We start from the raw sequence: 15,563 nt of genomic DNA on the forward strand, positions 1-15,563 counted from the left end.
ATAATCAATAAAAGCAGGATTCACTCGGAGACAATGCTTAGCATTAAAGTTAGAGTGGACTACCAGACCTGCTTCGGGCACGCTGTAGGAGGTGTGTGTGAGTGACTTTAAAATGTGGAATAGAAGAGACAAGTGCAGAGCCGTAACTGACTCTAAGTCGAGGTACAGGAGGTGCTGACAAACACTGATATAAACCTACCCCATCCTTTCATCGCCTTCCTCAGTGCCTGAGCGTCCTTCCTTGCATCGAAGTTTGGGTACGGCCTCAGCGTTCCTTGCTAGTGCAAGGAAAACGAAATCGGATAAAAATGTTAGTAAGGTTTCCCAACTTTATAAACGGCTAAATGATTTATTCAAACAAAGCGAGGCTTTGTCTCTGCCTGAATTGGGCGACTTCGCCTCGGAGCAAGCAAAAAAAAGCATCGACCACTTCTTATCTAAACTACACTGCATGTGTTTGTGCTGCTTTTCGGAGTCATGATTTCAAGCACTCTGAGCACTGCACCATGTGCTCCAGATAGAGCATTTGAAACACATTTACTCCTCAACGCACCTCCCCAATGCTCCGCTACCATTTTTTTACCTCTTTTTTTCTTTCTCTTTTATGCAGATGTGAACTTTAACGGGCTCTATTCACGTGTTGAAGAAATGCATTCAACGGTAAAAATTTCTCTTTCGTGAGGCAACAGAACACTTACCCGACGTGACTCAATATTGTTTTGCGGGATTGTGCCCCATAAGTAGGCAGCATCGGTAACATAATCATCATCGTCATAATCACCACCATCATCATCATCATCATCATCATCATCATCATCATCATCATCAGCCATATTTATGCCCCCTAAGAGTTTCTCATATATTAACATGAACCTAATATAAAAGGTAACCTAATAACAGGTGACTAAATAACATAATATGGCACCTTGAGTAGGTGCAAGTAAACAGCGCCCTATACTACACAAGCAGAAAAAAGTAAGAAGAAAAATTCCTTGATGCGCTTACGCAGTATCTGTAGCCGCCTCCCGTCAAGCCGGATCTTGCGTTGTAGCTGGAAGACTACGAAGAAATCGTATTTGAAATATTTAATAGAATAATAAAGTCCTTCTTATCCGTCTGGAATAATAAGGCGAAGTGTTTACTTCAGAAACTTCACGCGACAAATCGTTAAGGCACTAACTGTCACGCGTCGTCACATCATCGGTTCAAGAAAAGTGTTGTTCAGTATCGGCGTGAACGGAGTTGCGAGGCCTTGTGGCGGTGTTGGTGGTTGCAGGCTCAGTCCTGGCTTGATAGTGCAATCTAGAGGTGTGTACTGGCTCCGGGTGACCCGAAAGTCCCTACCCGACACGGTCCGAGGGCCGGGCTCGGGCAGCCCGACGTCGTTTTGTCTTGGCAGGGCTTGGGCCATTGAACATTTTTGTTGTTCGTGCCGGGTCACGTACAAAGCCCGAATCACGCCCAAAACATGGACGCTATTGTGGAATGGTGCTCGAGCGCGATATGCAGAAATTGTTTCAAAATTTTAAATATGTTTGAGGGCCGCGTCGCTGGACTAGTTTTCGTTTTAGCGTGATGACTTATGATGTGACGGTGTGTGTTTTCCGAATACAGTCGGTTTTGTATTGTAGTGAACGCCATCCGCGCGCCGCTATAGCACACTACAGTATGTTTAATTAGTTTTTTCTTAAACATGTTCAACAAATCTTTATATAATCTAAAAGGAAGTTATTGGCAGTGCATCCATGTTTTAGATATAATCGGAGCCTTTAATGCGATTGGCGATCTATCTTATGATAGGTGCGTAACTGTAGATTGTATATGCTTTAGATGACGATTATTAAGAAAAGCGGCACGTATCCTGTGATGCAACTTGGCGCCAAAGAGGTTCATTTAAGAGCGGCACATACGCAGTGATTCAATTTAGCGTCGAATAGGTTCATTAAAGAGCAGCACATGCCCAGTCTTACACACCCAATGACCCGAGTTGGCCCGACGGTTGTTTTTGAACCCGGTTTCCTCAGCACAGCAGCCCGGCGCTCTACTGATTTGGCCATGGGCTACCTAGTGAGCAAAGTTGGCAGGTAAGAGGTTAAGCGCAGACATACATACTAGAGACATAGCGCAAACTGGGTGAGTGCCCAAAGAACGCTAATCACATGTTTGGTCAGCGCAACAAAGACATGGCAGTGTCGTACCAGGCCGGGCGTAGGATGCAAAACTTTAATGCTATTAGTATATTTGGGAACTTACTCCAGTTTGCAGTTAGTCTCTATGCGTTTATGTATCTGTGTCGATGCCTAACCTCTTTCCCGCCATGCAACTTGGTTCACTAGGTAGCCCATGGTCAAATGGGTTGGGCACCAGACGGCTGTGCGGTGGGAACCCGGTTCAAAAATGAACTGCAGGCCCCAACTTGGTTGACTGGGTACATAACTCTTGGCATGTGATGCTCTTCAATAAATCTTTTCAACGACATGTTGGACAGAGTGGCCATGAGCCACTCTGCAATGAACCGCTTTCGAGCAAGCTTGGGTTGCTGAATATATGCAACTCCAGGCCGGCATGTGCACATGCCGGCCCATAATAGGGTCACTGAAGGGCACCCATGGTGCCCTTCAACAACTCTAATTGATGCCAAATTTGGTTGCTCGCTATGTGCCACTTGGTATGCGTTGTTCTTCAATGACTCTCTTTCAGGGAAACTTGGGGCACTGGGTATCTCACCGTACGTGTATGTGCCGCTCTGCTATGAACCAGACTTTCATACCAACTTAGACCAGGGAGCATATTTGCCACTTGGTATTTGCAGTCAACATCTTCCGTGGCATCTTGGATCACTGGGTATGTGTCTCTGGGTATTTGCTGCCGTTTGTGATAGCAATCATGATATTGTTGCGTGTGGAAAGAAACAGACAGAAGAGGCTATTTACAGGCTATATACACTGGAGCCAGGCAGCCAGGCCGACACTCGCTCGCGCCAAGCGCACCGACCAACTTCATCGTCGTTCTCGCGGTGGATCGTCTCTTGAGCATCGCTCGATGATATCGTAATACTACCCTCCAGGCGGCAAAAGCCCCGTCATGGTGCTGTTAAATATCCAAGGCCCGTGGAGAGTTGTAGGGCTTGAGTCGGGCAACGTGGACAATGTCACTGGTTGTCACAGCGGAGGACGTAGTGGGCGTGGCTAGAACGATTTCATAGGTGACATCGGTCACTTTGCGGAGCACGCGATATGGGCCTGTGTAACAGGAAAGCAGTTTTTCACAAAGGTCGACTTTACGCGATGGTGACCAAAGCAACACGAGGGCGCCGGGCACAAAATGGACATCACGGTGACGGAGGTCGTAGCGTTGTTTCTGCTTGTCTTGAGACACTTGCAGACGAGCGCGCGCAAGCTGGCGAGCATGGTCAACATGGGCGATTGCATCACGGGCATAATCGCTAGTTGAAGCTGTGGCGGACGGAAGCACTGTGTCCAGTGGTAGCGTTGGTTCGCTGTCATACAAGAGGTGAAACGGGGGAAAGCCAGCCGTTTCGAGACGGGAAGAGTTACATGCAAAGGTAATGTAAGGTAGAGCCAGGTCCCAGTCACGGTGGTCGTCGGAAACGTATTTGGATAGCATGCCTGTAAGGGTGCGGTTCAAGCGCTCAGTGAGGCCGTTCGTTTGGGGGTGGTAGGAGGGGGTAAATTTATGCCGTATTGAGCAGGCACGCATGATGTCGTCGATGACATTGGCCAAAAACGTACGGCCACGGTCTGTTAGCAATTGACGCGGAGCACCATGCATCAAAATGATATCATGTAGGAGGAAGTCCGCAGCATCAGTTGCGCAAATGGTCGGAAGAGCACGGGTTACGGCGTAGCGGGTCACGTAGTCCGCCGCGACTGCAATCCACATGTTTCCTGATGTAGGTTCCGGAAATGGGCCGAGAAGGTCTAAGCGGACACGATGAAAGGGCTCGGCAGCGATGTCCAGCGGCTTTAGGTAACCAGCGGGGACCTGGGAAGGCTTCTTGCGTCGTTGGCAAAGTTCACAAGCGGCGACGTAACGTCGTACGGAATGGGCAAGGCCCGGCCAGAAAAAACGGTGACGGTCATAGGTTCGAGATACGCCGAGATGTCCTGCCGTTGGTGCGTCGTGGAGCTCTTCTAGAACGGTGGAGCGGAGGTGTTTAGGTATTACAAGTAGGAACTCAGAGCTGTCCGGATGAAGGTTACTACGGTACAGAGTACCGTCGCGGAGGACGAAGAGGCGTAGAGTAGCATCGGCCGGATAGTGTTGAAAACGGTCGATGAGCGCTCTGATGTAGGCGTCACGGCGTTGCTCATCGGCGAAATGAAGCAGCTGTGATACGGAGGATACGCAAGAAGCACTGGCAATACTGGGGGAGTCAGAGTCGTCAACAGGGTAACGCGACAAGCTGTCAGCGTCTTGGTGCAGGCGGCCAGACTTGTACACCACGGAATATAAAAAATTTTGTAGCCTCAAAGCCCATCGACCAAGCCAGCCTGTAGGATCCTTTAGCGATGAGAGCCAGCAGAAAGAATGATGGTCAGTGACTACGGAAAAAGGGCACCCGTAAAGGTAAGGACGGAACTTCGCAACCACCCAGACAACAGCAAGGCATTCTCGTTCCGTAACGGAATAGTTGCACTCCGATGGTGCTAGGAGGCGGCTCGCTTAAGCAATAACGCGATCCTGGCCACGCTGACGCTGGGCTAAAACGGCACCTACGCCATGACCGCTGGCATCTGTGCGCAATTCTGTAGGGGCATCAGGGTCGAAGTGGACGAGAATGGGTGGTGTGGTTAGAAGAGACGAGACGAGAGAAGGCGGCAGCTTCTCCAGTGCCCCACGAAAATTGTACGCCTTTCTTCAAAAGATTAGTTAGGGGTCTAGCAATTGTCGCAAAATCTGGAACAAAACGACGAAAGCACGAGCATAGCCCTACAAAACTTCGTACGTCTGCGGCTGTCTTCGGAACTGGAAACTCTCTGACAGTGCGAGTTTTGTCGGGATCAGGCTGTACTCCGGAAGCGTCACCGAGATGGCCCAGAAGAGTAATTTGTCGGTGGCCAAAACGACATTTGGACGAGTTAAGTTGCAGCTTCGCCTTTCGAAATACATCAAGTATAGTTGTGAGACGATCAAGGTGAGTGTCGAACGTTGGCGAGAAAACGATGACGTCGTCGAGGCAGCAGAGGCATGTGGACCATTTGAAACCTTGGAGCAAGGAGTCCATCATACGCTCAAAGGTGGCAGGGGCGTTGCATAATCCAAACGGCATTACTTTAAATTGGTATAGGCCATCAGGTGTGATGAACGCGGTTTTTTCACTGTCCATATCGTCAACAGCACTCTGCCAGTATTCCGAACGAAGATCAATAGACGAGAAATAGCTGGAACCGTGCAGGCAGTCAAGGGAGTCGTCTATACATGGGAGCGGGTAGACGTCCTTCTTAGTAATGTTGTTCAGATGACGGTAATCTACACAGAAGCGCCACGTGCCGTCGTTCTTCTTAACCAACACCACAGATGACGCTCAGGTACTCGAAGAAGGCTCAATGATGTTTTTGTCTAGCATTCTGTTGACTTCGTTTTGAATTACTCGGCGTTCCGACGCAGAAACTCGATACGGTCATCAGTGAATAGGTGTAGCATCGCTAGTAAGAAAACGATGCTTGACCGCGAGCGTCTGGCCTAAAGGGCGTTCGCCGAAGTCGAAAATATCTCGGTAGGACGATAACACTTGGCAAAGCTCTTCAGCCTGCACAGTGGACAGGTCCGTCGCAACCATTTTCTTTATGTTGGGATCGGCACCCGAGGCAGGCGTGAGGGGCATGCTAAGCTCGGGAGAACCTTCGGTCGATAACGCTACCACGTATTGGTCGCCGAGACAATCAACGGTGGCAAGGCAAATACCTTGCGGTAGAATTTCTTTTGACAATCCAAAGTTACAGACAGGCATGCGAGTGCCGGTTCCCAGTAATATGAAGTATACTGTGAGCCCCTGTAACGTCATACCTTATTGGAATGTCGGGCAGAGGAGTGACGAGGTACTCGCCGTCAGGAACTGGTGGGAAAGACAACAGCTCAATGTAGGCTATGGACTTTGGCGGCAGGCGAAGAAAGCCGGTGGAGCGTAAGCGGCAGTGGGGTGCGTCAGAAGGTTCTGCGAGCATCGGCAACTCAAGGCGATGGGTACTGGAAGAGCAGTCAATAAGAGCAGAATGTGCGGAGAGAAAATCGAGGCCGAGAATGAGGTCGTGGGGGCAAGGAGCAATTACGGTGAAGAGGACAGGAGTGTGCGACCGGCGATGCTGACACGTGCCGTACACATACCGATGATAGGCACAGTACCGCCATCCGCAACGCGGACGACGCGTGCCGACGATGGAGTGAGGAGCTTGTTCAGTCGTCGTCGGAAGGCAGCACTCATAATAGAAAGATGTGCTCCTGTATCGATGAGTGCCGTGACAGGATAGCCGTCAACGTCAACGTCAAGAAGGTTTCGGTTCGAGGGTAACGTGAGCAGACGATTTGAGGGCAGGGTCGACAACGCAGCTTCACCTCCAGAAGCTGCGGTGCCTAGTTTTCCGGCTGGATCCGGGAGGCGATAGGCGGCGAAGAGAAGCGACGGGGTTGGGGCGAACGAGACTGATGGCGTCGAGGGGAGGGCGAGCTGCTGTAGCGAAGGTTCGGAGCAAGAGCATCAGCGGCAGTGGATTCATGGCGGGTGGTATAGGGAACGGAAGGTCTAAAGGTGGGGGAATAAGCGGCGGCGTATGTCCGAGGAGGTGGTGGCCATCGGTTCCGGCAGTGACGAGCGACGTGACCGATGCGACAGCAGTGGAAGCAGATCGGCCGGTCATCAGGGGTACGCCAATCGGACGGGTTGCGGCGAGATGTGGCGGAAGAAGACTGCCGAGCACGAGGAGGGCTACTAGAGAACTGGGAAACGCTGGGTTGAGACGTGGAACACACGGAGTTCAGACCCATGTTCTCAAATTCCTGTCGGACGACGGCCTGAATCATCGCTATGGTGGTTGCTGGCGGATCGGGAGGCGTCGTGGAGAAAGCTGGCGAACAGGCGGCCTCGAGTTCGCGGCGAACAATACGGGTGACGTCGTCACAGGTGGTGGTCTGACGTGGTCGACCCTCACATGTCGATGTAGCAGCAGTGTTGGGTAGCCGCGTGATGTGGTGTGTAATGCGGCGGCTCTTAGTGTGTTCAAGGCGACGGCATTTTTTGATGATGGCGTCGATAGTCGAGATGTTGCCGAAAACAAGCAAATCGAAAGCGGCATCGGCGATGCCTTTTAGAACATGTGACACTTTATCTGCTTCGGACATAGCATCGTCAGCTTTGCGGCATAGAGCCAAGACGTCGAGGATGTAGGAAACGTACGGCTCCGTAGATGGCTGGACACGAGACGCAAGAGCCTTTCTCGCCAAAGCCTTGCGCCCAATGGGGTCGCCGAAGACTTCTCGTAGCTTCTCTTCTGTCCAACTGGTTATCTCGTCGTCATGCGTTTGGTGCCAAACGCGTGGGGTGCCGCCGAGATAAAAGATGACATTGGCGAGCGTAATCGTTGGGTCCCACCTGCTATTAGCACTGGCGTGTTCATAGAGCTTGATCTAGTCGTCAACACCCTGTCCCTCCAGGCCAGAGAACACATCTGGGTCGCTATGTGGGGCGACCGTGACGATTGGAGCAGTGGGACAAGCCTAAGCCGTTGCAGAAGGGGGCGCGTCACCGGGAGGCATGGTGACAAGCTCGGTGTGCCGACCACTTCGGAGTTCCGTAGTGAGGACGGAGATCGCTGACCTCCACCAGAATGTTGCGTGTGGAAAGACAGACAGAAGAGGCTATTTACAGGCTATACACACTGAAGCCAGGCAGCCAGGCCGACACTCACTCGCGCCAAGCGCACCGACCAACTTCATCGTCGTTTTTGCGGTGGCTCGTTTCTTGAACATCGCTCGATGATATCGTAATAATATAAAAAATATCACCACCAATTACCCACGAACCATAAAATAGGTTGCTAATAGAATTAAATTCACCAATCACCTCTAGAAGATGGATGCGCCGCCAATTTTTGTACCGCTTCGGGACGGGCGGGATCATTGCAACGTCGGGATCGGGCTCGGAAATGCGGTCAATTCTGCCCTCTATATAGTATAGACTGCTACGAAGGCTCTTAAGGGTTATACATCTTCTACAGCCCCAAAGCTAACCAGCAGCTGAAAAACGAGGCGTCAAGCTCATCGTAGTCGTATAAGTAGAGGGCTAGATTTTATTGATCCATGTAGATAAACTTAATGGCATTTAACGTACAAAAAGAAAGTACTGGAATTGAACATTTCGACACGTCGCTTCGATGACGTAAAGGAAGAAGGTGGGACGAACTTTGCTCGTAAGCCCTTGCGCCACTTTGGCTTCCCTACTCTGTATATAGCCTTATTAGGCGAATATTCGGCTACATTTCACTCATTTGTTTTTCCGTCACAATATGGGCTTGAGAGACACCGCGGTGGAGTGCTCCAAAATAATTTCGACTATTTCGGGCTCTTGAGCGTGCACCAAAAGCTAGGCGCTTTTGCATTTCGCCCCCATCTGAATGCGGCCTTCGTGGACGGTAATCAAACCGCCGACCTCGTGCTATGTCTTTAGGCGAGTGCTGGGAGCCACATGAATTATTCGACGATGTCCCTCAGGAAACGTTGTACAATTTAAGAAAAGTGTCTTTCAATAATATTAACAGCCTCGGTCTCCTGTGTTCTCAAAATATATTTGTACAGTGTTCAATCCAATAGATCCGCCCAGGTGGATTGTCTTGCTTTCTCGCACGATCTGAAAAAACTTGCTTTGAGTTCTTTCCAACCGATGCGAAAGCTGCCGGTTTCCTGACATTGCACATAATTGAACTTCTTCACTTAAATGCTTCCGGACGGCTCTTACTTGGGTACTACGGTATCGGTACATACATGATCTCAAACAAAGAACGAGTTGGCGCCATGTTGATTCCATGTAGAACATACTAACTGTCGTATAATTAAGCAAGGTAGAGAAAGAAAATGCCACCTTTTGGCCGGATAAAAAGCGGACAACACACGCGAGTGCTGATAGCCTTCTGACGAGAAAATTTTACCTTCGCTGCCTTATAGCACTGGCTCTGCCACTGCTGTATACAGAGCATTTTTATGAGAGGCTACGTACTCACCCGTCCTCGGTCGTAACTTGTGCTGGCTCCACCATAGCTACAACCCTGGCCACCATCGTAATTGCCGCCTCTCTCGCTGCCATATCCACTAACCCGATCGATGGCGTAGCCACTTTCCCGCCCACCGCCGTAACCGAGGTCTCTGTCAGTGCCGTAGCGGCCCCCTTGTCCACCGTAGCTGCCTTGGGGAGCTGGAGGATATGGGCTGGATGCTGGCGTTGATCTGTACGGCAGCGTGCCGTATTCGCCAGACGAACGCCGCATCGGCTGGGCTCCACACAGTGGCGGTAGTGGTGGTGAAAGTTGCCCGTACGGTGGATAGCCGCCGTCCGGCTCGGGCATGCCTCCGGGCTGCGGCATACCCCCGCCCGAACGTTGCCCGTACGGTGAACGGTCACTCGACGATTGGCCGTAGGGCGGATAGCCGCCGTCCGGCTGGGGCATGCCTCCGGGCTGCGGCATACCCCCGCCCGAACGTTGCCCGTACGCTGAACGGTCACTCGACGATTGGCCGTAGGGCGGATAGCCGTCATACTGCTCCAGCATGCCTCCGGGTTGTGGCATACCGCCCGGTTGTGGCATACCGCCGACTGAACTTTGCCCGTAGCCTGGGAAGCGTAGGAAGGAGCCGTTGACCTTAGGTTGACGAGCCTCGAGAATTGGCGAGGCCGGTCCCATCTAAGCACGAGCTACAGCAGGTGGCCGGCCCACACAAAGCGATGCGATAAGACAACATAGGCGACAGCCAATCATAAGCCGTTCCCTGTGTTCCGTCACTTACTGACTAGTGCCCACTTTAGCGTTCATGGTGCTAAAGATTTTAATGAAGCAGAGTTTCATTACTGACGCGAAAAATGTTTCTGGAATCGGCTTGAAAGCATAAGCGTTTCAATGCAGACCTTGGTCGCGATATTGCTGTGATGGCTTCGGCACGATTCTATACCTCTCTTATCAATCAACGTTTGATCACGGCCAGCTATCATATTGGCAACACGGGCGGGACGTCGTTCTGACCACTAACGAAGGGAGAAAAGCGCGAAAAGGAGTGGAATCGGAAAAAGCACCGCTAGGATATGGCGGCCCTTGCCACTCGCCAGGAAAGTGGCAGTGGCATTGTCACGGAATTCATATGAGGGCGAAACGTAGGTGTCTTCAGCTACTGAGATAATGTGCACGTTACTATAGCTTCACGTATAGTCGTACTTAGCCTATTTGACCAGGCGCTATTTTGTAGCGATCGATGCCTTTTCCGATGCTATTTGCTTCCCACTTTTCCGGCTTCATAAAAAGTCAGAGTGACACTAGGTGCACGTCATGAATGGGACCAACCGGGCGTGAACGGCGGACAATAAGAGTGGCGAAGACGTGCGCGAAAGTAATCGCTACGAAATCGCGGCTCTATTCGCGACTCCAACGAAATGCTCGCGCCCTAGCGGTCGCACCGAGAACCAGCCGATCTAGGTTCAGCCACAACTTCTTAGCATTACTGCGTGCGCCGCAACGTTGCCTCGCAGTTCTCAAATCGTCCTGATGCTGCCACGCACAATTGCGAAAAAAGAAGAGGGATGAAAGAATTTTGCTGTATACCATTATGGCGTCTCATCGCGGTGAAAAGACAGTCATTCATCATTTATCGTTTCTCAAAAATAGTATATGACGCATAACGGAAAGTGACATGGATAAGAAACTAGCGCATTGGTAAGTAAAAAGATTACCGACACTATAGACGGTGGTTTGTTCGAAAAACTTCACTCGGGACGACTTCTTTAATACCGGCGAGTAGACTATTGCTTACTTTTTGTATATTTTAAATATGTTGCTGGCGTTTCAAATCGCGGAATACACTTTGTTTAGGCAGGTGATTTAATAGAGCACTGATGTACGCTAAGCTTCATTTGGTTTGGTTATTTAGTTCTCTGGCCTAGCATTAATATATTACTGATGCCTTAAGCAGCAGGAGTATTCTCGCTAATGTGCTTTTGTTTGCAAGCACCAGTAGCATTAACGATAACTAGCTCGGAAGATCTCAAGTTTATCACGACAGATGTTATGCCGCGAGGCGACATATCGCTTTGATAGCACGCTTTACTTTAGCGACGTAAGAAGAAATGTTGTTTTCAAATTCATCGCGGTGAGTTGTCAATTTAGAAGCTCGCAAGAGGTTGAGAAGCAACTGCAAACAGCGCTCGTTCCAGATTTGGAGCCCTCTGCCTGGCCACAGCACTGCTAGAGTGCTTTCCAACACTGTGTCCACGGCCAAATTCTATTACAACTGGTTCGATTTGTTTCCAAGTCATGCACTTACACTAACACACGTGACATTGCTCAAAACGTGACATTGCTCAAAACTTGGTCCTCTTGATTGTTATTATTACTGCTCACATTTCACCAGCGTTTGACAATTCCTGCGAGCGGCGGGTATCATGCTATGTTACCAAGCCTGGACCCTTTATATGTATACCTTGAACACTGCATACTGCGAGCACGAACACGCGCCAGTCATCAGATGCAGACTGCCTTATCACACGGTTTAGCTAACTATAAAGATAAAGGTGCAACTCCCCTCACAAACGGAACTCGCATTTGTTTTTATCCCAAGACACATCAACCAGGTAACTTAAAAGCTTTTAGCCTTGTTATATCAGTGCATAATATCCGTATTTACCTTCTGAAAGCATGACAGACGTTACTACCAATATATTGTGGGACGCTGTGTGATACACTGCAACACAAGGTATACAGTGTGAATTTGCCAATGAAGCTCGAAAACAGGCAAGCATCATATCTGTATAGCGATGGAGCAACGCCGTGAACAAGTGCTTCCACCTTTCGAAGGCCAGCTGGTTCGCTTGATCGAAAGGCTTTTTTCTCTTTAAAAAAGGCTGGTGCGGCTCTCTAGGCAGGCCAGACGTTTGCACGCGCAGCGCAATGATTTACGCGGTTTCGTTGACGAAATCCTTGAGACCGATCGAAATAAAGTAATCGGCACCAATGACCCTTTCGGCGTCGACGAAACACTTAAATTCTACGCCACAAACATGAACTGTGACCACAGCAACAAGTGAAATAGCCGCCACGACCCTGGAAGTAGTAGCCATCTTTGTTTATTTGGACAGTGTTGCCAAGTGTATAACTAATTCTGAAGTTGCCAATAGGTCCGCATTCAGAAAAACGGTCTTACACGGTAATAGTGATGTTTGAAATATCAGTGGTTGTGGCCAACCGATGGCACGCTTGAGAAAAATCTGAATTCGGTGGATTCGGTCCGTTATAGCGTCCCATGTTCTTGACCGGGACGTAGGCAGATGTGCCATGTCTTGAATCAATTGCAAGATAGTGAGCGCCTTACTGGGCCAGAGGCAAGGAGGAGATATGACGTGATGCAGATGAATCAGCTGGTATCATTCTTCAAGCAGGGGCGTTATAACCTAAAGCTATTACAATCTGTCCCTATTTCCTTTCTGCCACTAGCCCTCCACGATTAGCCGAAATTTTCGCCCCCCCCCCCACGTCGTTTGTTCGTAATGCGACGTCACGAAAACTGCGAAAACTGCTAATCTGATATGAAGTGTAAACCGCGACCATGCATGATTATGCATAAATAAAAAAAATTATTATTTCCGCTCATATACCCCTTTTTCAACATTAGCCATCTGCTACTAGCGAACATTATTCGTGCTGCACCCACTTCGCTTATCTGCCACGCGACGTCAGAAAACCGCGAAAACTCACAACGTCAAAGTGATGTATACGGCCTAAAGATGCCTTAATATGCTGAAAATAATTTTTTTTTCGGAGTAGCTGGATACTGCCCTGTTTCGAAAGGAATTATCACCCGCCGTGGCTGCTTAGTGGTTGTGGTGCTGGGATGCTAAGCACGAGGCCGCGGGATCGAATCCCGGTCACGGCGGCCGCATTTTGATGGGGGCGAAATGCGAAAACACCCATGTACTTAGATTTAGGTGCACGTTAGACACCCCAGGTGGTTCAAATTTCCGGAGTCCCCCCTTACGGCATGCCTTATAATCAGATCGTGGTTTGCGGCCGCCGTGGCCGGGATTCGATCCCGCGACCCCGTGCTCAGCAGCCCAACACCATAGCCACTGAGCAACCATGGCGGGTCAAAGAAATGTCAAGGGAAGCAGTGCCATTTGCTTTCTAAGCAAACGAAAGTGTCATCCTATAAACGAGGAGAGCGTGTGATTGGGATGTTCAGACAAACCTGCGGTTCACTGCCCGGTGGTTGCGTTGAGAGTATGATTGTGAAGAGGAAGAAGCGCTCTTCACTGAGCACTTGTTCTAATTATCTCGATTAAACACCGCTCTCCGCTCTTGTCTCAAGAGAGCCGTGACAATATGCACTTGAATAGGTACTTGAAAAGAAGTAGATGCACCGATCTGTCCTGTCATTCTGTCGAAATTCAAGTACTATGTGTTCATGAATTTCCACATAATGACAAGGCCGGTAGTTGCATTTACTCCTTTTCTGCTATATAAACGTGCTCCTTTTTTGTGTAACTAAACCGCACGCCACCGCTGGTATTATTGAAATCAAGCACTCAATACATACCTCCTGGTGAAGCGTATCCGACTTCTGGGGATGAGGGGTAACCCGGGGCTCTTACGCTAGATGGTGGGGAGTAAGTACTAGAGCCGCTGGCATAGCTGCCCCCAGGCCGCGATGGGGGGTAGCCATCCTGAGGCGGGTTGCTACCAGGGTAGCTCATCTCTCCAGTGGTGCCGCTTAAGAGCCGTGGAGGACCTGCACCGGGTCATGTACAGGTACCTCACGAACACGATTGCCCTTTGGAGTTTTATAGCACAGGCACAGAACGCCCTAACTGTTAACTGTCGCTTCCCTTGAGGGTGGAAACGTCATTACGGGACGATTATGCATAAGCGACGAACCTGTTCCAACTATAATAAGAAGTCATCCCAGTGCCACCACCGGCCGCAGTGACTCAGGGATTGCAGGGTTCGGTTGCTTCTGGGCACGCAGTCACCGACATACGTTGCCACTGAAGCGGTGGCATTCCGATGGGAGCAGCATGCTAAAGCTCTCGTGTATTTAGATGAGGGCGCCTCTTAAATTAAATCACTGTTCTTCAGTACGGCGTCCCGCATAGCACACTGTTATTCTTCAGGGTTTAAACCCTCAAGGAAAGCCTAAAGGATTTCCTAGGGGAAATTCCTAAGCCTTTGGGCGTCCAAGACGTTTGTCGAGAGATGTTTCTTTGAGTTGGCAAGATGTCGGACCGACGCTGTAAGACGGATGTTCCAGGTAGCAGCACTGACGAGACCGGCGCGACGGTTTCTATGCGTCAGGATTAGGTCAGCACTACAAGCACCATTTCGCAAGCATGGATATCGGCACTAGCCGCTTCTTTTGTCTGACTGAAAGCACGATTTAATGGCAGGATTGGCGCCGCATACTCACCAGGGAGAAATTTTGCCACCGGTGGCCGGCGAATAGGTTGAGGCCAAATTCTTCTTCTACTACGCCGCGTCTGGCGCGTGGTGCGTGCTGGAAGCACCTCTTTCACATTCATCTTAAGTGAAAGGCATAAAAGCGATAAACGTGTCAAAAACTGTCAGCTTCGTTTCTCTGCCTTCTAATTTTCCGTATCATCAATGAGCACCAGTGGCTAACTTCTAATAAAAATGGATTCACTATAAGATGTATTCTTTAATATGTTAATAAGCCATCCTCAATTCTTTCTTATGATGGAGTTTTTTTTATGATGGCTTTCCTTGCGTAGCGGCCGCAGAATAAAAAAAGTGAATTGGTACAAATATGGTGCGAATAACGCGCACGGTGTGAGGTGAGGTCAAATCCCGAAACGAGAAGGTGCTCGCTGCATCGCAGTATGCAAACAGCGTGACACCATGAGAATACCATGGTTAACTTAATGATTTATTATTTATTATCTTAGGAAATTCCAATTTAAGTGGATTAAAATTTATCACCTTCTAGATTGTTCTCCTTTCAAAAAACCACACGTTTTCCTAAGAAAATTAGTCTGTCTACTTTAATCCATTGCACAATTTCAACTGCTCCCTCACATATTCTTTTTCCCTCGAGTGTACCCCCCACCACCCCCACCCCGCACCGGCCGTTTACTGCCGGCTTCATAGCCAATCCCCTCTAGCGTGTACGCCCCATAAATAGGAAGCAAGCAGGCAAGCAACAACCAGTTTCTATCCGGCCGTTCGATGCCCTCTTCCCCCGGATAGAAGTTGAATGTTGGTTGCTTGCGTTTAGATCATCATCATCAGCATCATCATCATCATCAGCAGCAGCAGCATCATCATCGTCATCATCATCATCAT

The 15,563-nt window shown here is 49.6% G+C and overlaps 1 protein-coding gene across 1 annotated transcript in view; it reads right to left on the reverse strand.

Annotated features, from left to right (window-relative positions):
* LOC126536698 (annexin A4-like) overlaps window positions 1-14,744 on the reverse strand; it is a 39,995-nt gene extending 25,251 nt beyond the window's left edge. The window contains exons 1-5 of the mRNA XM_055073853.1: window positions 14,671-14,744; window positions 13,804-13,995; window positions 9,234-9,841; window positions 1,006-1,059; window positions 200-278 (exon numbers count right to left, since the gene is read on the reverse strand). Of these exons, the coding sequence (XP_054929828.1) occupies window positions 200-278; window positions 1,006-1,059; window positions 9,234-9,841; window positions 13,804-13,960 (898 nt within the window). The 5' untranslated portion in view covers window positions 13,961-13,995; window positions 14,671-14,744. The remainder of the gene's footprint in view (window positions 1-199; window positions 279-1,005; window positions 1,060-9,233; window positions 9,842-13,803; window positions 13,996-14,670) is intronic.
* Between the last annotated feature and the right edge of the window lie 819 nt (window positions 14,745-15,563).

The sequence above is a fragment of the Dermacentor andersoni genome, chromosome 4 (assembly GCF_023375885.2).
Source record: "Dermacentor andersoni chromosome 4, qqDerAnde1_hic_scaffold, whole genome shotgun sequence".
NCBI lineage: Eukaryota > Metazoa > Arthropoda > Arachnida > Ixodida > Ixodidae > Dermacentor > Dermacentor andersoni.